General features: G+C 44.5%; 2 protein-coding genes across 2 annotated transcripts in view; one reads left to right on the top strand and one right to left on the bottom strand.

Annotated features, from left to right (window-relative positions):
- LOC142787002 (pancreatic alpha-amylase-like) overlaps positions 1 to 27,318 on the bottom strand; it is a 50,054-nt gene that overhangs the window by 3,814 nt on the left and 18,922 nt on the right. Inside the window, exon 5 of the mRNA XM_075884618.1 lies at positions 10,672 to 11,047. Coding sequence (XP_075740733.1) covers positions 10,672 to 11,047 — 376 coding nt within the window. The remainder of the gene's footprint in view (positions 1 to 10,671; positions 11,048 to 27,318) is intronic.
- Positions 13,083 to 16,802, top strand: LOC119173828 (uncharacterized). Its single transcript, XM_075884611.1, has 2 exons — positions 13,083 to 13,108; positions 15,959 to 16,802. The coding sequence occupies exons 1-2, from the start codon at positions 13,083 to 13,085 to the stop codon at positions 16,800 to 16,802; spliced, it is 870 nt and encodes a 289-aa protein (XP_075740726.1).

The following is a 27,318-nucleotide window of genomic DNA, read 5'->3' as shown; positions in this document are numbered from 1 at the left end:
ACGTTGCCGTCGAAAATTGCGCCGGCCTTTTTCAGTATCAATATCACTTGCAGTATATGACTCACTATAGTTCCCATTGTCACTCCCCTTCAGGGGAACGTTCTGATAGGTTGTACATAATTTTCTCCGACAAGACAAAACATAAACACAAATAAATGACGATAGCTATAGCGCGAGAACAGTTATAGCGCGAGAAGTCGTCGTTTTGTTCTCGCGCTATAAGTATCGTCATGCCATACCAACTAGCCCAAGCTGCCACACTTACTCTGTTTCCTATGGTTGGGCAATCTGGATTGATTGATTAATATGTGGGGTTTAACGTCCCAAAACCACCATATAATTATGAGAGACGCCGTTGTGGAGGGCTCCGGAAATTTCGACCACCTGGGGTTCTCTAACGTGCACCCAAATCTGAGCACATGGGCCTACAACATTTCCGCCTCCATCGGAAATGCAGCCGCCACAGCCGGGATTCAAACCCGCGACCTGCGGGTCAGCAGCCGAGTACCTTAGCCACTAGACCACTGCAGTGGGGCAGGGAAAGGGGGCAATCTGGATGTCTCACCGCCACGTTCATCGCAGTAAACAAGGCCTGTGTAAGCTTTTCCGACTCAGCACATTTCCTTTCCCTCCCCTGTACCTCGTCAATGAAAAGCATGCAATGCCTTTGGAACTAAGAGTTCAAAAGTATTTTTTTTTCTATTTCAGTGCTACAACGAATTCCGAATCGACACGGACTTTATTCCCGGCAGTCCCAATGTATTTCCTTACAGTTCTTGCACAGGAATAAGTTAATACGTCACTTTCCCGAAGAAATTTGGTGGTTAACGGTGAACGAATTTGTAAGAGAAGACACAGCAGCAGCCGACTGTATGTGTAGTGCCTTTCCTGTTTCGATGCTGCTTTCACGGCCGCTATACACTACGTTAAGAGCATAAGGGTTGTTTCTGGCAGCACCGCTTTGTTCACCAGCTCATCTACTCCACTATCATTTAATTCTCTCACTTGCTATTTCTTTTCAGTAGTTCGTTGACAAAAAACGTTCTTGTTTTCTGCATTCTTAACATTTGAGCAATAACAGGCACTGGGTTGCCTTCACAATGCCTCAAAATTCAGCCATTTGATGGAATCACCAAATGTAGCATGCGCATCGCTTTCTCTCATTTTGTCTTCCGCGTTTCGTGAACTCCCAGCATGTTGTATAATCATTTGTAGGAACTGCATTGCGTTTTGCATGCGTTAAACAGTACAGAGCAATTATGCTGGCGCTAGCGCATAGATGAACTCGGTAGCGTGAACGCGAGCAGATCACGTTCATGAAGCTTTCCTCTTTCCATGTTGGTGCAAAATCATTGTGCCGGCATGATTACGAGTGCATAATACTTTATACAGTCCTCAAGAAGGCAACCTACCTCCAATCCTTATCCCATGCATTAGGTAAACGAAAGATTATTTAGGATCTTGAGAATTGTTTTGTTGGCAACCTCTTCTACTACGTCGTTTCTGTCTGCATAGCTTGCACAAGATTTTAGTGCGTTATTAAAGAAAAGTTCAACAACGTAGCGTTTTGACGCACAGAGTGCACTGAAATAAATATCCCAGCATGGAGGAATTGGGTACCAGTCCTTTAAATGTACCATTGGCTCCGCGTGGCAATCAATCTTCAATAAACGCATGCAGCCTAGATAGTAAACAATTCTATTGTTTCCTTGGCTGCAGCTGAAACTGAAGAGAACACCATTTGTCACAACGGCACTCAAAACATCGATTCGGTAAGTACTACTCACGAGAAGAATGCGTGCACAACATAAAGGCACAAGTTTGACTGGGCCGATACACGTACCGGGATTCTATGAACCCGGCTCCAACCGATGACGTGTGCAAAGGTGTCATCGTGAGACTGAGAGTAAGGAGGAGAAGGAAAGCAGGTGATACGGCGTTGCATAGTCTTGTATAATTTAGTCATCATCATCATCATCATCAGCCTGACTACGTCCACTGCAGGACAAAGGCCTCTCCCATGTTCCGCCAGTTAACCCGGTCCTGTGCTTGCTGCTGCCAATTTATACCCGCAAACTTCTTAATCTCATCTGCCCACCTAACCTTCTGTCTCCCCCTAACCCGCTTCCCTTCTCTGGGAATCCAGTCAGTTACCCTTAATGACCAGCGGTTATCCTGTCTACGCGCTACATGCCCTGCCCATGTCCATTTCTTCTTCTTGACTTCAGCTATGATATCCTTAACCCCCGTTTGTTCCCTAATCCACTCTGCTCTCTTCTTGTCTCTTAAGGTTACACCTACCATTTTTCTTTCCATTGCTCGCTGCGTCGTCCTCAATTTAAGCTGAACCCTCTTTGTAAGTCTCCAGGTTTCTGCTCCGTAGCTAAGTACCGGCAAGATACAGCTGTTATATACCTTCCTCTTGAGGGATAGTGGCAGTCTACCTGTCATAATTTGAGAGTGCTTGCCGAATGTGCTCCACCCCATTCTTATTCTTCTAGTTACTTCAATCTCGTGGTTCGGCTCTGCGGTTATTACCTGCCCTAAGTAGACATAGTCTTTTACAACTTCAAGTGCACTATTACCTATCTCGAAGCGCTGCTCCTTGCCGAGGTTGTTGTACATTACGTTCGTTTTCTGCAGATTTTTTTAAGACCCACCTTTCTGCTCTCCTTGTCTAACTCCGTAATCATTAGTTGCAATTCGTCCCCCGAGTTACTCAGCAATGCAATGTCATCGGCGAAGCGCAGGTTACTAAGGTATTCTCCATTGACTCTTATCCCTAACTGTTCCCATTCTAGGCTTCTGAAAACCTCCTGTAAGCACGCGGTAAATAGCATTTGGGAAATTGTGTCCCCCTGCCTTACACCCTTTTTGATTGGTATTCTGTTGCCTTCTTTATGAAGCACTATGGTAGCAGTTAATCCCCTGTAGATTTCTTCCAGAATGTTTATATATACTTCATCTACACCCTGATTCCGCAGTGTTTGCATGACGGCTGATATTTCTACTGAATCAAATGCCTTCTCGTAATCTATGAAGGCTATGTATAGTGGTTGGTTGTACTCTGAGCATTTCTCTATTACCTGATTGATAGTATGAATGTGGTCGATTGTTGAGTAGCCTGTTCGAAATCCTGCTTGTTCCTTTGGTTGATTGAATTCTAATGTTTTCTTTACTCTGTTAGCAATTACCTTTGTAAATAGCTTGTATACTACGGAGAGCAAGCTGATCGGCCTGTAATTCTTCAAGTCCTTGTCATCTCCTTTCTTATGTATTAAGATGATGTTAGCGTTCTTCCAAGACTCTGGTACTCTTCCCGTCAGGAGACACCTCGTAAACAGGGTGGCTAGTTTTTCTAACACAATCTGTCCTCCATCTTTCAGCAGATCTGATGTTACCTGATCCTCACCAGGTGCTTTGCCCCTTTGCATGCTCTCCAAAGCTTTTCTGACTTCTTCTATCATTACTGGTGGGATGTAATCTGGGTTACTGCTAGTTCTTATAGTATTAAGGTCGTGGTTGTCTCGGCTACTGTACAGATCTCTGTAAAACTCCTCCGCTATTTTAACTATCCTATCCATATTGGTAGTTATTTTGCCTTCTTTGTCCCTTAGTGCATACATCCGACTTTTGCCTATCCCAAGTTTCCTCTTCAATGCTTTGACACTTCCTCCGTTTTTCAGAGCGTGTTCAATTCTCTCCATGTTATACCTTCTTACATCACATACCTTACGTCTATTAATCAACTTCGAAAGCTCTGCCAGTTCGATTTTGTCTGTTGTACTTGACACTTTTATGATTTGACGCTTCTTAATTAGGTTCTTCGTTTCCTGGGAAAGCTTGCTGGTGTCCTGTCTAACTACCCTGCCTCCAACTTCCACTGCACACTCCGTAATGATACTCGTCAGATTATGATTCATTGTATCTACGCTAAGGTTGGTTTCCTCACTAAGAGCTGAGTACCTGTTCTGCAGCGACACTCTGAATTCCTGTACTTTCCCTCTCAGTGCAAGCTGATTGATTGGCTTCTTGCGTATCAGTTTCTGTCGTTCCTTCTTCAAGTCTAGGCGAATTCGAGACCGTACCATTCTATGGTCACTGCATCGTACCTTGCCAATCACTTCCACATCCTGCACGATACCAGGGTGTGCACTCATTATAAAGTCTATTTCGTTCCTTCTTTCGCCATTAGGGCTCCTCCATGTCCACTTGCGGTTTTCTCGTTTTCGGTAGAAGGTATTCAAAATCCGTAAATTATTGCGTTCTGCGAATTCTACTAGTAGCTCTCCTCTGGCGTTTCTAGTACCGATGCCATAATCTCCTACTGCCTGGTCTCCAGCCTGCTTCTTCCCTACCTTTGCATTAAAGTCGCCCATCACTATAGTATACTGTGTTTTTACCTTACTCATTGCCGATTCCACGTCTTCATAGAAGCTTTCAACTGAAGCGTCATCATGGCTGGATGTAGGCGCGTAAGCCTGTACTACCTTCATCTTGTATCTTTTATTCAGTTTAATTACAATACCTACCACCCTTTCATTAATGCTATAGTATTCCTCTATGTTGCCAGCTATGTTTCTGTGAATTAGGAACCCCACTCCCAGTTCTCTTCTGTCTGCCAAGCCCCTGTAGCAAAGGACGTGCCCATTTTGTAACACCGTATAGGCCTCATCTGTCCTCCTAACCTCACTGAGCCCTATTATATCCCATTTAACACCCTCTAGCTCCTCGAATAGTACAGCTAGACTTCCTTCACTAGATAAGGTTCTAGCGTTAAACGTTGCCAAGTTCAAGTTCCAATGGTGGCCTGTCCGTATCCAGAGATTCCTAGCACCCTCTGCTGCTTTGCAGATCTGACCGCCGCCGTGGTCAGTTGCTTCGCAGCTGCTGGAGACTGAGGGCCGTGAGTTGTTTGACGTAAGCATGTGGGAGGTAGTGGCCAGATACTGCACCAGGGTGGCCAATCCTTCTCTGGTGAGGGAGTGCGTTCTCGGCGGTGTTTGCCGGTGAGGCCGCACACCAGGCCTCTTAATGCAGTTCCATCAACACGCGGATTTTTTTTTTAATCCGGTTGGGAACTGCGCGGTACCGGGATTTGAACCACGGACCTCTTGCATGCGAGGCGGATGCTCTAACCACTACGCCATCGCCGCATCGGTGTATAATTTAGTAATAGGTGCAAAAAGGGAACTTAGGGTGAGCCATGACTTAAAGGAGAGGGGGAAAAGAAGGAGGAGAGAGTGTAGCTTATAAAATAGCATTATAGAATAGCATCTACACAGAAATGGGAAAGGAACGTCTTTTTGTATACAAATGAATGTACTTCCGCGCAGACAGTGTCTAGAGGAAGCTTGTTATCCAGACGAGTGTGTTCTCTTACCTTTTGAAAAGAGAAGTAAAGAAATAACCAAAATGAAATGTAACACAAGCGGTGAAGACAAACAAGTTGAAGGCTGAACGGAGTGGATAGAAGTTGCCCCTTACCCACAAAACCTTATACGTTGAAAGACAAACGTTGCGTCAGCGTATGAGGGCGTGTCGTACATTCAGCCAAAAAGGAAATGGCAGAGATTTATCCGGCAATGCACACTGGCCGCAAAAAACGGCAGAGAAGAAAGGAAAAGTTAAGGCAACTTCGCACCAGTAGTACAGAGCTTGGGATAAGAGTGGGGCTGGGGAGCTATGCAGGATGGGCCAAGCTTCTTGGGCAGGCAAGTTTGCTTTGAGCTCGCCCTTCGGCAGCCATGGCATCAAGACATTAAGTGATAGCAGCGTTGATAAAAATGGCTACAGAGCTGTTAAGAAAGGCACGAGTCATCGCCACCCTGGCAAAGCCCAACGTCGACCTCTTCCTTATTAGAACTCTCTGATCCCAAGCCCCGATTTTGATAGCTTGCTCTTCGTCGTTTACACTATACTCAACGACCACCGCGCACCAACAGTGACAACTGACGACGGAGACAACTAATACACAAGAGTTCTAAGCACACACTCTTTGTTTATGATTGAAAGTTCCTTGTCAGTCCTTGTTGAATTATCCGGGTTTTTTCTTGTGCCTGGCTGCCCAGCGATGTTTACGACGCTTGTTCCGCATTCGCGCCTTTGAACGCATTACCTGTGATGAATTTGTGATCTACATAATCGGGTTCTGTTCGCATGAACAACGATGATGTTGACTATTCCACAATCCCGTACTGTAGCCTCCGTTTAACAGTTGTCTTAACTTCTTTTTCTTGGTATTGTTTGCCTCAAAGCACCAGCCTCTTCTATTTGTCTTCGTCAGGTCTCTGATTTGCGGCTGTGGTCGGGCATTCCTCGCCTAAATATTATGTCACCCACATTGCCCTCAACCTTCACGTCTGCAGTTTTCTAGAAGATAATTTCGAGAAGTACAGCCACGGCCATGTCTGCGTAGAACACGCGAGAAGCCGCTATTTGCTCTACGGGGCCAAACCTTGAGGCGGTAGCGGGCTCCGACGTAGTCAGTCTGACAACTACGCAGCCCATGCTTCTGATACAGCACTTTAGAGCCCGAAACTGCCTCCAGGTTTCTCACTGCAGAGCAAAAGCCGGCTCCTTGCGTGCTCTACACAGACTTGGCTGCAGCTGTTCAAGGTGCTTCCTTCTGTGTCTTCATAGTGTTCCTCCTGTTTCTTTTCGCTCTATGAAGTGGCCTCAATTATTTTTTCGTCGGGCACTTCCACGCACGGCAGTCTGGACGGTATAACAACTGAGTTTGACAATGTCGTCTTGTACACATCCTCATTACCTCATGAATGGCCTTCTGGACTCACAAAGCCTTCTCGTTTTCGGTCAGAGGAATGCCTACACCGGCGAGCACCGGCGTTGTTGCAGATGTCTTGTCATAAGCTTTAAGAGTACTGCATGTTGACGAGAATTCTGAAGTTGTGGAAAGTGTCTTTGAACTTCGAGGTTCCTATTCGGTGTTGATCTTCGATAAGAAATTCAGACTCTCTGCTTCCAGATTGTCACTATTTTTCCTGAGGTAGACTCATCTAGCGCGTGGGCAATAATATCGCTATTCGGTGCGTAATAGCTGGACGGCGGTGACTCCGACGGAGAGAGCTAGTAATTTTTTGTGCTTCTGTTCTCATGCAATGTTTCGTTGAATGCGAAGCATTTCTTGGTTAATTTTGGCGACGTATCTATCTATCTATCTATCTATCTATCTATCTATCTATCTATCTATCTATCTATTCATCTATCCAGCCTCCTACGACTTTCAGCTCTGTTAGCCGTTTCAATGATTGTATCGATACCAAACTTGGTATGGAATAACATGAATGTATATCGTGTATAAGTAACTAGTCATACCATGAAAGTCATGATATCAATGTCGTGAATCTCATGATTTTTATTTCAATGTCTTGCTGCTCTTGCGCTTGTTTCGTTCACATGACATCTTGCAGAACTGGTATGGTATGGCATCACTGCATGGCGAACAAGTGGCAGGCCCTAACGTGGAAATCATGGCATGCCTGTCATGTAATACCATGTTAATCATGACTACGCCATACGCTCATGGTGCGCTCACGGTCGTTTCGCTTGATTCACATATACCAAATTCGGTATTACGCCTCGTGCATGAATGACAAAGGTATGTGACTGGTGCAGACATGATAATCATGAGATGCGTGTCATGTAAGAACATGACTACTTGCCACACTCAAAGTGCCAATACACTTCGATGTGATCCGGCGCGTGTTCGTTTTGAGCCGTCATGCTGGCAATGCCGCGCCAGGTGCCGTGTGCGCCACGCTGCGTTGCTTTGGCGCATGCACGTCTAAGTGCCCGGTGTCTCTCTGTCAAGAAGTGAGGCCGACGCAGTGCTGTCTGGGTAACGTCATCGGCGAGAAACGCAGCATGTCGCATTTGGCGCCGGTTGACGCCGTTCCGCGCCGACGGACGCTGGTCGCGCCTGGCTTCAGACTACGTAGTGTTCGCGTTTTGCTAGCGTAGCGTCACTGTACCCGTGGACTCGTGTCAACGTTACATCTGAGACTATTGGGCCCTTCAGGATGCGCTGGCAGCCGTTTCACTAGCTTATGATATACCAAATTTCGTGTTACGTGACGTCAATGAATGACGAAAGTGTAGGACAGGTCCAAACATGATAATATTGAAATGCGTGTCATGTAAAACATACCTACATGCTACGCTGATACGGCGGTCGCGGCCGTTTTGCTAGCTCAGCATATATAAAAGTTGGTATTACATGACGTAAATAGACGACGAAGGTAAGTGGCATTTTCAAACATGGTCATCATGACATGCGTGTCATGCAAATCTCAACTACATGCATGCTACGCTCATAGCACGCTCGCGGCCGTTTCACTAGCTCCCATATACCGAATTTGCAATCAGGTGACGTGAATAGATTACAAAGATAAATGGCAAGTCCAAACATGATAACCGCAACGTGGAAGTAATGCATGGCATAATTTACATCTGCCTTGTAAGGCTGTGCTGATTTTGAAGTGACATAACAATCTTTCTATTCGTTCTTTGCATATCATCGATTCGCACTGCACGTGGGATCTGCAAACTTTGTTTGCAGGTGAGCGTGTGAAGTGTTCAATGCATCTTCGATCTTATACTCCACTCTCGCCCTTGCTAGAATGGTCTTATGCTCATAAATCTCGGCTTCCTTTATCTCTGCTTCTAAATGATCAATGTAAACCGTATTTTTAATCTTCTTGACAATTCCTCTGCGGAGCTCGTGCTGTCCGGTCAAAATTCGGCAGATATTCTACAACTCACATATTGGTGGAAGCGTGAGAAAGCACTGGCTTGCCACGTCACGAGGCGAAGTCAGAGTCAAAGCACACAACAGCAACGAAGATCTGCTCAACGAAGATACGGGCATCGTCAAGTTGTCATGCCTCGCCATCTGGGTCGCTGGTACGACAAGACCTCGCACATCAGCTTTACCCACGGTGGTTTCACAAAAGTACACTAGGCTACGGACGCAGCCACAGTATGGGAAGTTCATTCCGTCTCACATCCAACGGCCATGCCTTCCGGGCCTTCACGGCACCGAAACGTTGAAGAAAGAACGAGCCCCCATCCCCATGGTGAAGCCCATCGTCAACATTTTGTTCTGATCTCAACCCGCAACGATGATAGCGTCTCTCGTCGTCGTTTAGACAATGTTGAACAGACATAATATGGACAGCATGTAAACTGAAATCGTCGTTTCTACTGGTATGTCAAAAGGCAAAGAAACTCGCACTTCCAATTTGGTGTAGGCCGTGCTTTATCACCGGTATATACGGACACGCGCTCGTGACACCTAACGAAGGCGGCAGTCAGTGTTTTCAAGACGACTTTGTAAGTAATTTAACCTGTGCCCTGAAAACAAAATGTGACTCTGCAGGCAATACGTGTTGTAGACTGTTAGCGGTGAACAAAGCGTTGGATGTCGACAATATGATCATTACTGGGACGCGCTGTCTTTGATACATCACGCTCCGAGCTTTTCAACCTTATCCCTGGTGGTCGCACAAGCTAGAATAGGCTTGCATTCTGTGCGAAATTGTAACACTCAGGTGCGTAGTAAAAAAGTTAGGAAGAAGGTGTGGGGAGGGCTCCTTTTTGCTTTTGGCAGGGGCACCCCCTTCAAAGGGTCCTTTTTTGCTCTCTATGCTTTTTGCTCTCTATGAAAATATTTCGCAGGGTGGGTTGGGTGGGGCACGAGTTTGGGCGCTGCCTCTTGGCTACGCCCACGGCTGCAATCGCGAAGCTTCTTGAAAACCAACTCCAGCGATTTTTTATGTTAGTGGATCTAAATGAAATTATCTGGGTACGTTATTTTCCACATTTTTGTCATTTCAGTCAAATTATTTGCTTGAGATATGCGCCGATCGTTGGCAAATGAATTTTCAAGATAGCCTCAAAACACTCACCTGCCTTGCCAGAATTATTGGCAACACTGTCAGTGTGACGTCATGTTTGGCATTGCAACTGGGTCAACGAAAGTGACCCAGTCAATAGCACCGCTAACTTTGGCCGCTACGGCGTTTACTGTACATTCACTGTGTGTTTACAAGGCGACGGTGGCGGCGTTTGGCACAAAATAGCTTCCTTCCTTCCTCTGTGGTGTTTGCCCGCTTGGCTCGGCACGCTCGCCTTTGAATCACTCCCTGCTCTTCCCGGTATTCACTATCTTCATATTCCGCGCCGTCGGACAACTATACGACCACCGGTTCTTACCAAATAGTACGCCATACGTAGCAATTCACTCGGTGACGTTACGGTATTGGTATTGCGCATTTTTGCTTATTAAAATTATTTTCGAGTTTGCTGAGCACCTCGGCTATCGGGCTCATGACAAAATTGCCTCAAGAACAAAGCGAAGCAATAACGCTGACATGGTCAAAAATCGCCGGAGTTGGCCTTCAAAGAGTACACCATGCTCTGGACCTAGCATGGCTAACAGTCTTTGCAGGTCGACTGAGGCGGAAATGTTGTAGGCCCGTGTGCTTAGATTTGGGTGTACGTTAAAGAACCCCAGGTGGTCTAAATTTCCGGAGCCCTCCACTACGGCGTCTCTCATAATCATATAGTGGTTTTGGGATGTTAAACCCCACATATCAATCAAATCAATCAGTCTTTGCAGGTCGAAACTCGTGGCACTACGAGCATTACCTGTGCTCACATATCCATCCGCCTCCACAGGTGTTGTCGCTGCGTCGAACTACGTTTTGTATGTTCCACGCAGCATCGAACGGCGGTCCAAACCAGGCATTCTGGTCAACACCACTGCGGAAGTCGCGGGGCCAGTGGTAGCTGCTCATAACGCGAGGCAGTCCGTACGGCCACGCTAGCATGAAAGCGATGGCCATCTTGTACAGTCGGGGTTCGAAGAACGTCAATATATCCGCGCCGCCAGCTCCGTGACCCCGCTGGTTATCATGATTGTCCACGAAAGTGAGAGCGTCTCCACCCGGAAGGAAGCCCCAACCCTCGCCAAAGTTTCGAAGGTACTTGAGGAGCTGGTTTGGTCTTTTCCTGAGCACTTCTCCTTCAAAAAAGCGAAAATAAAGTATGTTATAATCACTAATATATTACTAATGTCCTACGTAAGGTATTTCACCACTTAGGTCCCAACTTCTGCAAAACGAAGTTATATTTGACTAGGATATGTATTTTGCTTTACATAAAACACATTACGAATCGCAAAACAAAAGGAGCGTGCAGAAGCTTTAGCGTCATATGGAGAGGTAAAACGTATCCACTCATAAACAAAAGTATGTTACAGGTTAGAACCGCTTTTAAATAAACATGGTTCTCCTCTGATCATCATGACATTCAGCACAATTTACTAAACACTGTGCGAACCCCCCTCCTCTGCTTTTTTTTTCGGTGTGCGGTATATAGTGCGATTGCGGTATAATTTAGGCCCAATATAGAGCACAGTGCCCGTATGTGAATGCATCCTGTGGCCGATGGTGCCTCATACAAACGTCACCGTTGGTTTACGGGAGCTATCGGCCAACAACAACATACCATGCAGCAGTCGCAGTAAGCTCCTATGATATTGAGGATGGACCTCTGTGTGAAGAGAAAGCAAGTGGCAACGTCACGCGAGCCCTCCCATATCTTTTCGTTGCACACTACTGTAACGTTTGGGCGTGTTGTTCACAAGAGCGTCTGCTTTGCGCTGAATTCGTTCTTTCGCCGAGCATGGAGGGTGGCCCAATCACCGTTAAAACTGACTGGCGAGCCGCATGCGGCCCGCGGCCCATACATGACTGTTTTTTTTCTCCTATGTAATTTATGAGTTTGTGACCGCTCGTAAAATATTTATACGCGTTTGCATTGCAATGAACTCTTCATCGAATGAATATTCATTTAACGAACATTTCATACTAACGAACTTTTTAAAATCCCTAGTGGTTTTCGCATGCATTATACGCAAAATGTTTCAGTAAAAGAACTTTCTGAATAGCAAATATTTCAGTTGAATGCAATTATCTGCAGACCTGGGCCTATTTTTGAGATGAATTCACTGAAGTTTTGCGTTCTTCAGTAGTGGCGCAGGCGAACAATGGCGCCCCCCAAGCACCCATCCGTCAGCGGCGCTGCTACATCGCTCGTGCATACCATGACGCCGTGGCAAAGCTGCCGTGTGGCTGGTGAAAGCACAGCCGCGCTAGCCTGCAACTGCGCGTTCGTTTCTTACCATAGAGTTAATATACTTCTTACGGCTTTCACAACGGGTGTAGTACATGCCTCTTGCCGCTGCTGTGAGTGGGATGCTGCTACCTTGATCCTCCTCCGCCACTCCGTGCAGCGTGCGCAACGCCTGCACATGATTTGTGGCACGCTTCTTCACTTTCCATGGGTTGAAAAAAACAAGTGAAAAACAAGGAAAGATGGTCCTCGAAAACAGTGCGCGTGGAGTCACGAAAAAGTTTTCTGCCGTGTGCTCTGGGCTGAGGATGCAAGGTCATGGTCGCAGCGCCTATACCGGCGACGGCTGGTGAAATATACTCAGAAACTTTGCCATTTCTTTCGCGACGTGTGAGAAGGCCATAAATAAAGAAGCGTGTGCAGGTGTAGTCTAGGCTGGCCGTGGTGAAAACTAGGCGCGCGTGCTTCAATCGCATGTGCGGAACAATGAGGCATAGAATTTTTTTCGGTGCTTGTCCTGAACGTAAAGAAGCAGAGGGTGACAAACAAAATGTATTTGCTGAGGCATGTTAAAATCCTACATCTATAGCCGAGGCTAAACTATAGTAGAAAGCTCTGAATTTTTGTGATACGGCAATGAGCTCTGCCAGAGGGAGTGCATTGAAAGCAGACAAGCCCTTTTTGTAACAGCGAGGACACTGAAAAGTATTCACTGCCAAGTGAGAGACCATCTGATGACTATATACAACTTGTGACGAGCCGAAAGGTGAAGAGACGTAACACCAGGGCCTCTGCGTGACGGAATGAAGGAGTACCGCACAAGCCAGGGACTAACGCCATCATTTTCGTTCCTGTTGACCCTCACGGCAGCATGAAACGCCTCAACAAGCCATCTGTTTCGGTGCTGCTGAATGAATGAAATCATGGATATCCGACTGAACCCCCCCAAGTACGTCATGGCGATTGGTGTTTTGCACACGACTTCACTGAACACACTACAAAACTTCACAGAACTTGATGAAATCAACCTCCGTCCTACATTCCAGGGGGCTCTAACGACGTCACCGGCGTAATCTACGACGTTGACGCTGCGATTTCAAGCTCCGACTTGTGTGGCCTCATCAAACCAGGTTGCGAAGCTACCATCATCGCCAAGGTTGCTCGAAAATAGATTTCAAGGCCGGCTCCATACCTTCCTGTGTAGAGGTGGGCAAATTCCGACATTCGGCAAGACCATTTGTGCCTAAGCCACTGCAACTCCACAACTGCATGAAACAAAGTCACATCAGAACCATATGCGAAAACACGCGAGTATTTTTTAACTGCGCTAAAGCTTATTGCCTCGACCTGTAAAGGCCATGCCCTGAAATGTTCCAATTGTGATGAGCCCCACGAAGCCTCCTTAAAGTAGTGCTCAAAGAAGGAACAAATGGCGGGAGACCTTACATCACATTGAGAGGATGCGGAAACCATCAGAAAGTGGCCACGTCAGCGACAACGACGCCGCAGTTCATTCAAGAGAAACATTGCCTCTGCGTCTATAGCACCCCTTGTACGCCCTTCTTCACTGACTCCCTTGTCAGCCTGACCCTTCACGACCGGTGTGAATTCTGATTGGCCTATATTTTCGAAACCACAGTCCCACGTATGGGTGACAGCTGGTCTAAACGACAACACCGAGAAAGGCATAGGCACATCTTACGCAGCTTGGCCTTCGTTGCTGAAGTCGCAGCGACGTGCTGAGTCACAGTACAGCGAACACTAACCCCCGTATTCACAAACGCTCCTTGACTCGACCCTTCACTCGACACGCTCTTTGAGGAGCGTTTTCCCAGTCACAAACCACGCTTCACTTAAAACGCTTCCTTCACTTGAGAAGATCTCGAGTATTTTCTCTAGACTGTCACGGAAGCAATCGACTTTCGTTGAATCATCCCTCGAGTGAAGTTTTTGTGCCAACATCGCGTTCATGGCAGAGTCTGTGTCGCTTTGACGGCGTTTCTAGAGCAATTAGGCTGCCACCGCCACGTTCTTTCGACAGAGATGGTACGTGATTCCTATGGAGCTGTCTGCGAACGGTTCGGCAACTGCTACTGTGGCACCGGGACAGGCGACCGTGGTGTCAAGATGACCACTCGCTTGTGTCATGGTGTGTTGTGTCCCGTGCACGAGCCAGTGAACGCTCGAACATATATTTTGCGACTGTTCAGCATATGCTAGCGAACGTCAGCAACTGATATATTAGTCGACCATTAACCGATGACGTTGTGTTAGGTCCTTGGCCTGACGCCAGCAGAACACATGTGGTTATACGAGCCGTCATCACTTTTTTAGAAGCCACTGGACTGGATGCACGTCTGTAGAATTACCCAGCCTAATAAGAGCATATCATCTCTCTACCTTACCATCGTCATTCATCACTCTTTCACTCCCCAGTCACCCTTCCCCAGTGTAGAGTAGCAGGCCAGAGCAAACTATAGCTCAGGCCAACCGCTCCACCTTTCTGTAAATAAATTCTCTCTCTCTCTCTCCCCGGGTGTGCGTATACTCGCCATGCGAGTGCTCCAGGACTTATTGCGGACGCCAGTGCTTTGAAGTGTTTCGATCAAGCTCGCACACCGCATCAGTTCAAGCGTGGTGCGAAAGCTCGACAAGCAAGCGGAAAGGAAACATAATACCAAACTTTTGATGCGTTGCATTCACAGTACTTTAGAGTGGCTTCCTCTCCGGTGACTCTTTGCTACTCTAGCCAAAATTTACGGCGAAACATACCTCCGTTAGACTACCGTCTGTCACAACAAGCAGGCAAGTTCTTCTGTGTTTTTTTCATTTTTTTGTTCCGATCACTATTAGAGACAGTCTAGGAAAAGCAAAACACAATACAATTGGGCACAATGAGTGTGCTGCTGTTGCTACTACGCGTGAAACAGAGCTCCCATATACAGTGTCGATGCGGCTCACAATACCAATGAACAACCAAGCCCACCTCTATGGGATCAAGCAGAGGGCTATGCTCTGTGAAACCTGCATGTACGCAAAATGCATTGAGTGCCGTATGAAAACGCAATTATATGAAATAAAAATACGACAGTTACATAAGGAGATTATTTTTTTTATTTGAACTCCCTCCTCCCTCTTTCGAAGGAAAATAGCTGGCTATATGGCACTGACTCGAGCAATTAGAAAAGGAAACTATATAACCAGATGCCTGGTCAGTTGCCCAAGTTCCTAAGCGAAACATGTGTCGAAATAGTCAAAGCTCAATACTTCAACCATGTGTGCTCTTGAACACAAGACCACTTGGCAGCAGCGGTTGCGGCGGAAAGAACGGCGTAAAAGAACACGGTCTCTTCTTCTGTTTCGCAGGCTGTTGGCATTCGTCAGACACCGTGCGCATTTTGCGTCGTCCACATGCACATCGCCGTCGGTGCGAAGGAGAAGTAACAAGCTCCGCTGCGCCTGCGCCCAACTACCCTGCGATAAATTCTACCGCACCTGCGCCGTACAGCCATTGGGCTTCTTAAAGGGAGGACCAAGCCATCACCGAGACCACTTGGCAGCAGCGGTTGCGGCGGAAAGAACGGTGTAAACGAACACGGTCTCTTCTTCTGTTTCGCAGGTTGGTGTTGTTTCTATGCCCGCTGTAAATTTGGTTGTGCCGCAACTACTGCCGCTACTGCTGGTGCTGCTGTGTAAACTACTGTTCTCATTTATCGCTTTGTGCAACTATGCCCCGAGATGGAACATGCTCTGTGTGCGATAAGCCGTTCACTGGGGACGTCGTATGGATTTAATGTAGCGACTGCTGTCAAGCATTTCACGCCGGCAAATGTGCTGGAATTTCTGAAGCAACTATTAAGTCCAAAGGGCAGGCATACTGCGATGCATGGCGCTGCCCTACCTGTAGACGGTCGAGGTTGCGAGCAGCATCAGTTGAATTAAAAGAACCGGGAAGTGAGGCCGACATGCAAGATGTCCGAATTTGGATGAAAGCTACTAACGACAAGCTGGATAAACTAGTACTGCTCAAAGAGACAGTTGAGAGCATTGACGACGCGGTGCAATACTTGAGTGAGAAATACGACGAAATACTAAAAAAAACGGAACAAAACGAGCGTGACGTCAAGGACCTTAAGCGCAGATTGGAAAAGGTTGAGATGCGGGACCGAGAAGTAGGTGAAGTGCAGGCAGAAGTAGATAATCTTGAGTGGAGGAGCCGCAGACTCAACCTAGACTTCCATGGAATACAGGAAACAGAAGATGAAATTTTGCTAGAAACGATCAATGCAATGGCAATTAAACACCAGTTCCCGCCACTCGCAGAAAGCGATGTGGTTGCCATTCATCGGCTTCCGCCCAGAAAAGATAAGGCGCCGGTCGTTATCTGTCGTTTTGCGAAGCAAGCGGACCGAGATTTCTGGTGGAAAAACAGAAAGAAACTGAGCAGCTTAAATGAGCACTTCTTCTTGATGGAAAACCTGAACAAAAGAGCGCGTGCGCTGTTGTTTGAGGCAAAGAACTGGGCTAAAGAAGCGAACTTCAAGTATGCATGGCACTCAAACGGGAAAGTTCTAGTGCGTAAAGCTGATGGGGAGAAAGCCATACAAATTGCAAATGCTAGTGATCTAAACAAACTAAGCTAAAGAAAGAAGAAATGATCGGCTCAACATGGCTTGCGTAGGAAACGATTCTTATGTGCTTCCGGAAGCGTTTTCGCAGAGTTTAGGAAATTTCTATTTAAATTCATTTAAATGTTTTCACTTGATTGTGCAATCGGTAAATAATAAACAGTCCGACCTTAGCCTTTTTTTCGAACAATTAAATCATGTATTCGACGTCATAATGTTAACTGAAACATGGTCAACAGATGAAGCAAGCGTGTTTCGCTTGCCTTCGTACAATACGTTCTACCTTAATCGAATTTCCAGTCGTGGCGGTGGCGTATGTATTCTAGTAAAAAAGGTCCTTGACTGTGACCTAATTCAAAATTTCACCCACTCTTGCAATGACTTCGAATTTCTATCAGTTAAACTACAAAATGTGGTTCTTGCCGTTTGTTATAGACCACCAAATGGTGAAACGGCATCCTTTCTGGATTACCTGGACACGTTTTTTGCGTTCACTAACACAAATCGCTTAGACGTTGTGTGTGGCCGTGACATGAACATAAATATGCTCAAACAGGAAGCTATAGTACAAAAACTTGATATTTTGCTGAAATCTCATTGCTTTTCAAATATGATCACTGTCCCTACGAGAATCACACAAATGTCTTCGTCCTTGATTGATTTGTTCTTAACAAATATACCGACAGAAAACCTCAAGGCTGGTGTTATTACTGTAGATTTGAGTGATCATTTGCCAATATACATTTGTTGTAGGAAACACTTATGTGACAAAAACAAACCGAACACATTTTTCACCCAGCGTATAAACGAACAAACTCTGAAAATATTTTCGGAAAAGATTTTGAGGGCTCCTTGGACGAATATACTTAAAATGAATGAGCCAAACAAGGCGTACGAAGAATTTATGAACATACTAAAGCCAATTTATACTGCTTCGTTTCCTCTGGTTAAAACAAAGCAGAACAGGAAAGTTCGTAAACTCTGGATCAACGCGGAACTTCGGAAAAGAATACAAGAAAAAAATATGTTATTTAGCCGCTATCTTAAAACGAAAGACCCTAAATTGTTTAAAGAGTTCAAGGTTAAACGAAATCGCCTAAATAAAGATCTCAAAAAGGCAAAACAAGAATATTATAACAATATGTTTAGTTCAGTTCCTGGGTGTTCAGATATAATGTGGAAAAGGCTAAATTCTCTCTTAAATCGCAATGTGTCCACGGGTTCAGTACATAGCATGAATCTTAACGGCGAGGTCATATCAGGAAAACCCTTGGCCGACACTTTCAATAAATATTTTGTAAATGTCGCAGAAAAATGTGATGTGAGTAGTAACCTTGGAAGTGTCCCATTTATCGACAGTACCATTTTTCTTGATCCCACAAGTGAGAATGAAGTGAAAGAATGTCTTGATTTTGAAAAACAGTAGAGCACTTGATATTGACGGGATACAAGTTCAACCTATAAAGCATGTCATTATATTGCTTCTTCCTTATATAACGCATATATTCAATTTGTGCCTTGGCCGGGCTGTTTTTCCCACTAAAATGCAAGTTGCACGCGTTACCGTCCTCTTCAAGAAAGGCGATAGAAATAACATGTCGAATTACCGGCCAGTCCTATCGAAGGCATTAGAAAAACTAATATTAAAAAGGCTGACTAATTTTGAAAGGAAGTTTCAGTTGCTTCATGACTCGCAGTATGGTTTCCGCAAAGGCTTCAGTACAGAATATGCTCTCATGGCACAGAAAGAGTACATTTATCAGCAATTCGAACAGGGAAACGTTGTGTTGGGGTTGTTCGTAGATTTTACGAAAGCTTTTGACCACATTAACCACAAATTGCTTATAGAAAAACTGGAACGGTACGGTATTCGGGGAACGGCGGGATCATTAATACAGTCCTATTTGCAACACCGTAATCAGATTGTTAGCCTGGGTGGTTGCAATTCCGATTCTTTGTCAATCGTTGCAGGAGTTCCACAGGGAAGCATTTTGGGACCTTTCATCTTCAATGTTTACATTAATGATATCGTGCACATCTCCTCTGACGTAAAATTTATAATATATGCAGTTGATACGAATATATTTTTAACAGGAAAATCAGTGAACGAATTAATAACACATGCAAATCTACTGCTCATTAGATTAGAAAAATGGACAAGAGAAAACGGTCTAAAAATAAATGTTGCAAAGACTAAGGCTATGGTATTTCATGCTAAAAATAAAGCGGAAATTGTAAAACAAACGATCTTTTTAAATTTCACCCCTGTCGAGATAGTTCCTTCTCTTAAATAATTAGGAGTAATATTTCAAGAAACATTATCATGGGATCACCACATACACTTCTTAGCTACGAATGTCTCTCAGGTAGTCGGTCTTGTGTACCGAAACAAGCACTTGCTTCCTCGGAATATTTTGTTGTTAATTTACAATACCTCATTTTTATCAAGAATCAATTACTGCCATCTAGTTTGGGCTCTAACTTCTAAAGAAAACATAAACAAACTTCATATGTTGCAAAAAAGATTTGTACGGGCGGTAGAGAACGTGCCACGTACTTATCATACTCATTCCTTATTTGAAAAATACAACCTAATGCCAGTAATAAAAATGTACGATTTTCTTCTGTCTAAGACAGAATATAAGCAAGACATAAAAAACTCTAATCCGTTTCTAAAGCAGTTGGCAGATTTAATACTTAACCAGCCTAAGTATAATACCCGGAAAAATGAAGTGTGGACTGTTCGAACCTTTAGAACCACATACGGTCTTCAATCGTTGGGAAATAAACTTCCCAGGTTACTAAATGAACTTAGGGATAACGAAATTGACTTAGAAAAAAATCACCTTAAAACAACTGCGGAATCATTTCCTCCAGATGTCATGATCACTCGTTTCTGTTACTTGTAATTTTCTAAAGAATGTATTTTTGTATTTTTGTTTTTGTTGACGTGTATTTTGTATACTGCTCTGTGTTTTTTTACGATATGTTTTTGGTGTCTTGTTTGTTTTTTCTGTTTTAGGAAACGAGTATGCATTTGTGGTGTTGCCAAAGCAATAAATTAGGCATATTTCTTTTATGATGCTTTTTCTGTGTTTTGCAAGGCAAATGCGCCTGTATTTTTCACATTGCGAAATTATTTGTTTATAGCAATATATGTACCAATATGTTACACCTGTACAGTGTTGATTGCTCTTTTTGTCGTATACATGTTTGTATGCTTCGCTCGGATGTATTACGCAAATGCTTCCTTTTTTTTGGCAAATACGCCAACATTTTTTGCATCTTTTGAAATAGATTTTTTGTCGTTGTTGTTTAAGCATTAGACGTTTCGTTTTATCACACATGTACAGTGATGATTTCTTTCTTGTCATAGACCTGTTTATGTTTATTTTACGCGTATGTTCCAGAATGTTTTTATGAAAGTGTTACCGCTGCTGCGATGTGTTCGGGGAGGGGGAAGGGGGGCCTACGGCCTTGTCAAGCTGGCATCACGCCAGCTTTTTCGGCAGGTCTCCTGCATCATGTATCCTTGATGTGAAATAAAGTCATTAATATTATTATTATTTATTATTAAATACTAAAGATTGTGTGCACCGCTAAAAGTAAAAAAAAATGCGGCTTTGGTGTCCGAACTAGTATGTTTTTCTAATATTATTTCTTGCCTTTTTAGTGCAGGGGACCAGCTGCCGACAGAATGAGAAGGAAATGTCTCTGAAAATGTGCCGTATTAGCAATGCATTGCAGAGTTTGCACGACTGTATACAAAAGCACAAAAACTGCATTGATTGCGTGCAGCTGCACTGCATTAGGCCCGCTATGGTATCTACTCCCTCGATCTTTTGATTTTGTCCTCCAAGCTTGTACTTGATCTTTACAGTGTGGAGGTTGCATTTGTTTCATTGATGAATACTTTGCTGCTGCATTCGTGTGTTTGCCACGTTCCTCTTCATCACCCACATGTAATAAAGTTTAATTTGTCATTCACAACTTCTGTTACGTTCATTTATCAATACATAGGTATCCTTGTGCCTGTCTTTTCATGATTAGACAGGACTGCAAAACCACCTCTCTGACTCTACAACAAAGTTCTGCAAAAATCAAACTTGTTTTGCATAAAGCAGCACCACTCCTCTTCCTCCGAACTGAGATGGCGTTGTTCTAACTGGCAGACCTGCTAATGATGCAGCAATAGTGGATGTTTTATTTACAGGATTCGGACCAGATGTATTCGCGATGATTGCAATTCCCTTGAGCATTTTTCACCGCTTTGTTGAACTGGTCTTCAATAAATCAGCAGAGTAAAATACGCTGCTTCTTGACGACCCTTTCTCGAAGGTTGAGAGAACTGACAAGATTGTTTTTAAAACAGAACAGCGCCAAAAGTCAGACGCAGCTTCATTGTTATGATTTCCAAAAGAATAAAACATCTCCTATAATTCATGTAGTGCCAGGGCTTTGAAAGGCAGCACAGACACCACGATCCTTTTAGACAGGTAATTCCAGTAATTATATTGTGCACATAAAATCTAAAACATTAGTGCGAAGGTCATTCGTGCACTAACGAATGTGCTTCTGAGCACGCAGATGGAGGGGACGGGAAAAAAATTTAAGACGTTGCTGCTGTGTGAACTTGGAGACGGAAACTACACAGATTTGAAGGTTACATCTATGCGAATATGTCAAATTAGACGCATCCACAAATGCAGGGCAAATAGAAGAACAATGCAAAAACAATAACTGATTCTTTGGAAGTTTAAAATGTTAAAGTTGACACACACACACCAGTCCCTTTTAACCGACTATATACTCTGCTAAATGAAAAAAAAACAACATTAAAATGTATTTTTCGCCAATAGGTAAAGAAAGGCACACGATCGCTTTTCTTAACTTGCATAGCAGCCTAATTCGAACGCTCAGCCACGAGTATAACATGCCTAGTTCTTAACGCTACCCAGGTATAAGCTTCAATATCAGTTGCGAGCAATGCCTTCCAAATTTCCTTTTATACCCAGAGGAACAACTATGAAAGGTCCACGTTGAAATTCGCAGTAAATGAGAAAAATAAACATTGCACAGGCCCCTGATAATAAGAACTGTGCATGTACTCCCGTAGCGAGAACGAATTTACGTACGAGTAATCCTTGTACGCAATGCGGTGGTGAATTCTAAAAGCATGCCAATGTGATGTGATATATAGTAAAGATTACTCACTCCACCACGTTATCGATTCAGTTGCTACATTAGTGATCACAATGCTCTCAGCAAAGCGAAAGTGAACAAAGCAACAAACCATCTGTTGTGCTTCCTGTGATCACCCACGCAGTTCGTTAGTGCCCCCGGCGAAAGTAGGCTCTCAAACGACACAGATGCAGACACTACCGTAAATATAAACTGCCATTAATAGACGCAAACAAGACGAAACACTAAGCAAGTAGACATGCTCACCAGTGGACGAAATTCCGTCAGCTGTTCGTTCAGTATCCTGGGTGCGACTGTTGCCAGACTTGAAGCGGGGATTTCGCCAACTCTACCAACACAAGGCTAACCCCCGTATTCATAAACGCTCCTCGACTCGACCCTTCACTCAAAACGTTCCTTGAGTGGCGTTTTCCCATTCACAAATCACCCTTCTCTTGAAACCCTTCCTTTACTTGAAAAAATCTCGAGTATTTCCTCGAGATTGTCAAGGAGGCGATCGAGCTACCTTGAATCAACCCTCGAGCGAAGTTTCTGTGCCAACATCGGGTTAATGGCACAGCTAGTCTCATTTTGACTGCGTTTCCTCGATCAATTAGGCTGCCACCGCCGCGTTTTTTTTTCGACAGTAACGGTGCGCGTTTACTAGGGAGTTGTCCTCGAACGGCTCGGCAGCTGCTACTGTGGCGCCGGGACAGGCGGGCGTGGTGTCAAGATGACCGCTCGCTAGTGCCGTGATGTGTTGTGTTCCGTAAATGAGCCAGTGAACGCTCGAACATATTACTTGCGACTGTCCAGCATATGCAAGCGAACGCCAGCAACTGATATATTCGATTGGCCGATATATTAGTCGACCATTAACCGATGAGGTTGTGTTAGGTCCTTGGCCTGACGCCAGCAGAACACATGTGGTTATGCGAGCCGTCATCGCTTTCTTAGAAGCCACTGGACTGGATGCACGTCTGTAGAGTTACCCAGTCTAATAAGAGCATATCATCTCTCTACCTTACCATCGTCATTCATCACTCTTTCACTCCCCAGTCACCCTTCCCCAGTGTAGAGTAGCAGGCCAGAGCAAACTATAGCTCAGACCAACCTCTCTACCTTTTTGTAAATAAATTCTCTCTCTCTCTCCCCCCGGGTGTGCGTATACTCGCCATGCGAGTGCTCCAGGACTTATTGCGGACGCCAGTGCCTTGAAGTGTTTCAATGAAGCTCGCACACCGCATCAGTTCAAGCGTGGTGCGAAAGCTCGACAAGCAAGCGGAAAGCAAACAGAATACCAAACTTTTGATGCGTTGCATTCAACGTACTTAAGAGGGGCTTCCTCTCCGCTAAATCTTTGCTAGCCTAGCCGAAATTTACGGCGAAGCATACCTTCGTTAGACGACCGTCTGTATCGATGAGAAGGTAAATTCTCATTTGTTTTTTTTGTTTTTCATTTTTCCTGCTTCGGTCAGATCACCATTAGAGAGAGTTTAGAAAAAGCACAACACAATACAATTGGGCGCGATAAGTGTGCTGTTGTTGCTACTGCGCGTGAAACATAGCTTCCATGTACAGTGTCTATGCAGCTCTAAATACCAATGAAACACGAAGCACACCTTCAGGGGATCAAGCATAGGGTCATGCTCTGTGAAACCTGCATGTACGCAAAAGTGCATCGAGTGTCGTATGAAAATGCAAACATATGAAATTTAAATACAGCAGATACATATTGAGATTGTTTTTTTATTTAACCCCCCTGCCTCCCCCCCGAAGAAGAATTACTGGCTATGGCACTGATTCGTGCAATTAGATAATGAAATTATATAACCATATGCCGGGTCAGCTGCCCAAGTGCCTGAGCCGAACTTGTGTCAAAATAGTCAAAGCCTAATACTTTAATCATGTCTGTTATTCCACGCGAGACATACTTATGAGTGTGTGCACCACTAGAATTAAAGAAAAATGCGGCTTTGGTATCCGTGTTACGTTTTTCTAATAGAATTTCTTGCCTCTTTTGTGAAGGGGACCAGCTGCCGACAAAACACAGAGGAAATGTACCTGAAAATGTGCCGTATTAGCAATGCATTGCAGAGTTTGCACGACTGTATACAAAAGAACAAAAACTGCATTGAATGCATGCAGCTGCACTGAACTTCGCGCGCTATGGTGCCTACTTCCCCGATCTTATTTATGAAGTCCTCCAAGCTTGTAATTTATCTTTACAGTGTGTAGATTGCATATGTTTGATTGATGAACACTTTGCAGTTGCATTTTTATCTTTCGCACGTTGTTCTTCATCAGCCACATTTACTAACGTTTTATTTGCCATTCACAACTTCTGTTTGGTTTAGTTATCAATACATAAATGTCGTCATGTTTATCTTTTTAAGATTAGGCAGGACTGCAAAAACCACTTCTCCAATTCTACAGGAAAGCAGTTCTAGAAAAAATTAAACTTGTTTTATATAAAGCAGCACCACTCCTCTTCTACGGAACTGAGATGGCATGGTTTTAACGGGCAGACGTTCTAATGATGCAGCAATAGCGGATATTTTATTTACAGGAATCTGACCAGATGTATTCGCGATGATTGCAATACTCTTGAGCATTTTCACCAAATTGTTTCACTGGTCTTCACTAAATCAGCAGAGTAAAATACGCTACTTCTTGACACTTTCTCGAAGGTTGCGAGAACCCACAGGATAGTTTTTAAAACAGAACAGCGCCAAAAGTAAGACGCGGCTTCATTGTTATGATGTCCAAATAATAAAACATCCCATATTATTTATGTTGTACCGGGGCTTTGGAATGCAGCACAAACACCACGATCCTTTTCAACAGGTAATTCCAGTAATTATATTGTGCACATAAAATCAAAAACATTAGTGCGAAGTCATTCGTGCACTAACGAATGTGCTTTTTAGCATGCAGATGAAAGAGACGGGAAAAAAATTTAGGACGTTGCCGCTGTGTGCACTTGGAGACGGAAGCTGCACAGATATAAAGGCTACGTCTATGCGAATCTGTCAAATCAGACGCATCCACAAATGCGGGGCAAATAGAAGAACAATGCAAAAACAACAACTGATTCTTTGGAAGTTTAAATGTTAAAGTTGACACACACACACCAGGCCCTGTTAACCGACTATATATGCTGCTATATGAAAAAAAACAACTTGAAAGTGTATTTTTCGCCAATTGTTAAAGAAAGGCACATGATCATTTTTCTTGACTAGCGTAGCAGTCTAATTCAAACGCTCTGCCACGGGTATAACATGCCTAGTTCCTACCGCTACCTTGGTACTATCCTTGAATATCAGTTGCGAGTAATGTCTTTCAAATTTCCTTTTATACCCAGAGGAACACCTACGAAAGGTCAACGTTGAAATTCGCAGTAAATGAGAAAAATAAACAGTGCACAGGCTCCTTAAATTAGGAACTGTGCACGTACTCCTGTAGCGAGAACGAATTTACGTACGAGTAATTCTTATACATAATGCGGTAATGAATTCTGAAAGCACGCCAATATAATGTGATATATAGTAAAGAATACTCATTCCCCTGCGTTATACATTCGATGGCTACATTAGTGATCAGAAGGATCTCAGTAAAGCGAAAGTAAACAAAGCAACAAACCATCTGTTGTGCTTCCTGTGATCACCCACGCAGTTCGTTAGTGCCCCCGGCGAAAGTAGGCTCTCAAACGACACAGATGCAGGCACTGTACCGTAAATATAAACTGCAAATAATAAACGCATCCGAGACAAAATAAACTCAGCAGGTAGACACGTTCAGCAGCAGGCGAAATGCCATCAGCTAGCTCTTCGTTCAGTTTCCTGGGTGCGACTTTTGCCAAACTTGAAGCGGGGTTTCACTAACTCCACCAGAACAAGACTTAGGAAAACCACACTACCACTCTGAATGCATGTATTTTGCTGCAATGTCAATTTCTAAAAAAAAGAATAACTAGAAAAAGCGTACTTTTATGTACAGAGATAGGCAATTCTTCACTACAAATACGAATACTCTTGTTATCAGGCGCTTTTCTCGGTGCATGCCGTTCACTCAAATGAAGGAAGCATTTCCAAGGCCTCCCTTGGCGAAGGAAGTGTTGAGGAGCGTTCATGAAACGCAGCGGTCCCTTGAGTGGAGGAGTACGCTCAACCTTGACTTCATCAAGTTGAGGGGAGCCCTTGAGTGAAGGAGCGTTTGTGAAAACTGAATCAGCGACTGTCCAGTTACCTTAAAACAGTCTTCATGGTTCTTCAGTCACTCTTTCTAGTCAAATCCTGGCTAGACTACGCACCCGCAGGCAGTAAATCAAGTCAATCACCGCTTCTACGCTGCTCCGTATCCGCGTCCTAGAGAAACTGGCCCGATTTGAAGTGGCCTTTAGAAAAGCCGGGACAAAGATTCGTTGTGGTTATTTGGTAAATTCTTTTCCTGGCAAGATATGGCCTGCGGTGAAGTGTGATATTTCCGTAGGCGGTCCGGCCCTGAGGCGGTGGCGAAAAAGAAAGCATCAATTTAGGCTTTTAAGAGCGACTCCTCGCCGATAATGTGGCGGATATTATGACAACCAGTAATTAGAAAACCTTTATTATCTCAATCACCTACATCTGCAAGATTTTCACGTAAAGCACACACAGCCCTGGAATCGAACTGAGGAGCACATGCACGTGAAGCAGATGTTTTACCCATTGCACCGCAGCGGCACCGCACGAAGGTGAGACTTTTTGCGGGGTACACTGTAAGCAAAAGTTAGCCGGGATGAGAGTTTCTCCAGCACATGAGCCCACAAAACTCCTCTGCCCCAATTATTTACTCCCTGGTAGAAAGTGAACTCGGCACATGTCATCGTGAAACGCCCCCTGCATAATCACAGAGTTTATGAACGACATGACCTTGTTAAACTCCCCAGGGAGTTTCAGGCCACGTGGTTACAAACTCCCTATAGGAGCTTTAAAAACCCTCTTCGGGCTTGGCGTGTGTGTGTATGTGTGTGTGTGTGTGTGTGTGTGTGTGTGTGTGTGTGTGTGTGTGTGTGTGTGTGTGTGTGTGTGTGTGCGCGCGCGCGCGTGTGTGTGTGTGTGTGTGTGTGTGAGTGTGTGTGTGTGTGTGTGTGTGTGTGTGTGTGTGTGTACGGGCATATGTTTGCACGTCAGTGTGAAACACATGTGCTTTGTGTGGCTAACCGTGTAAGCATCTGTCAACAGGCAACGAAATTATAAGTTCAGCGAAGAATAGCAACAATTGGTTGGTATTTACTGTGAACATTTCAACATATTTCGAACGGTTAAACCACGGTGCACATCGGTCCGATTCCTCAACGAAACGCCGTGAA

The sequence above is a fragment of the Rhipicephalus microplus genome, unplaced genomic scaffold, assembly GCF_043290135.1.
Source record: "Rhipicephalus microplus isolate Deutch F79 unplaced genomic scaffold, USDA_Rmic scaffold_41, whole genome shotgun sequence".
Classification (NCBI taxonomy): Eukaryota; Metazoa; Arthropoda; class Arachnida; order Ixodida; family Ixodidae; genus Rhipicephalus; species Rhipicephalus microplus.
This window is presented reverse-complemented; position numbering and strand designations above follow the sequence as displayed.

What these genes read in the sequence shown, in the direction of transcription:
- LOC119173828 (XM_075884611.1), top strand. Translation starts at nt 13,083, where the DNA reads ATGGATATCCGACTGAACCCCCCCAA. An exon ending in ATCCGACTGAACCCCCCCAA is followed by an intron (nt 13,109 to 15,958) that starts GTACGTCATGGC and finishes GATTTAATGTAG; the next exon opens with CGACTGCTGTCAAGCATTTC.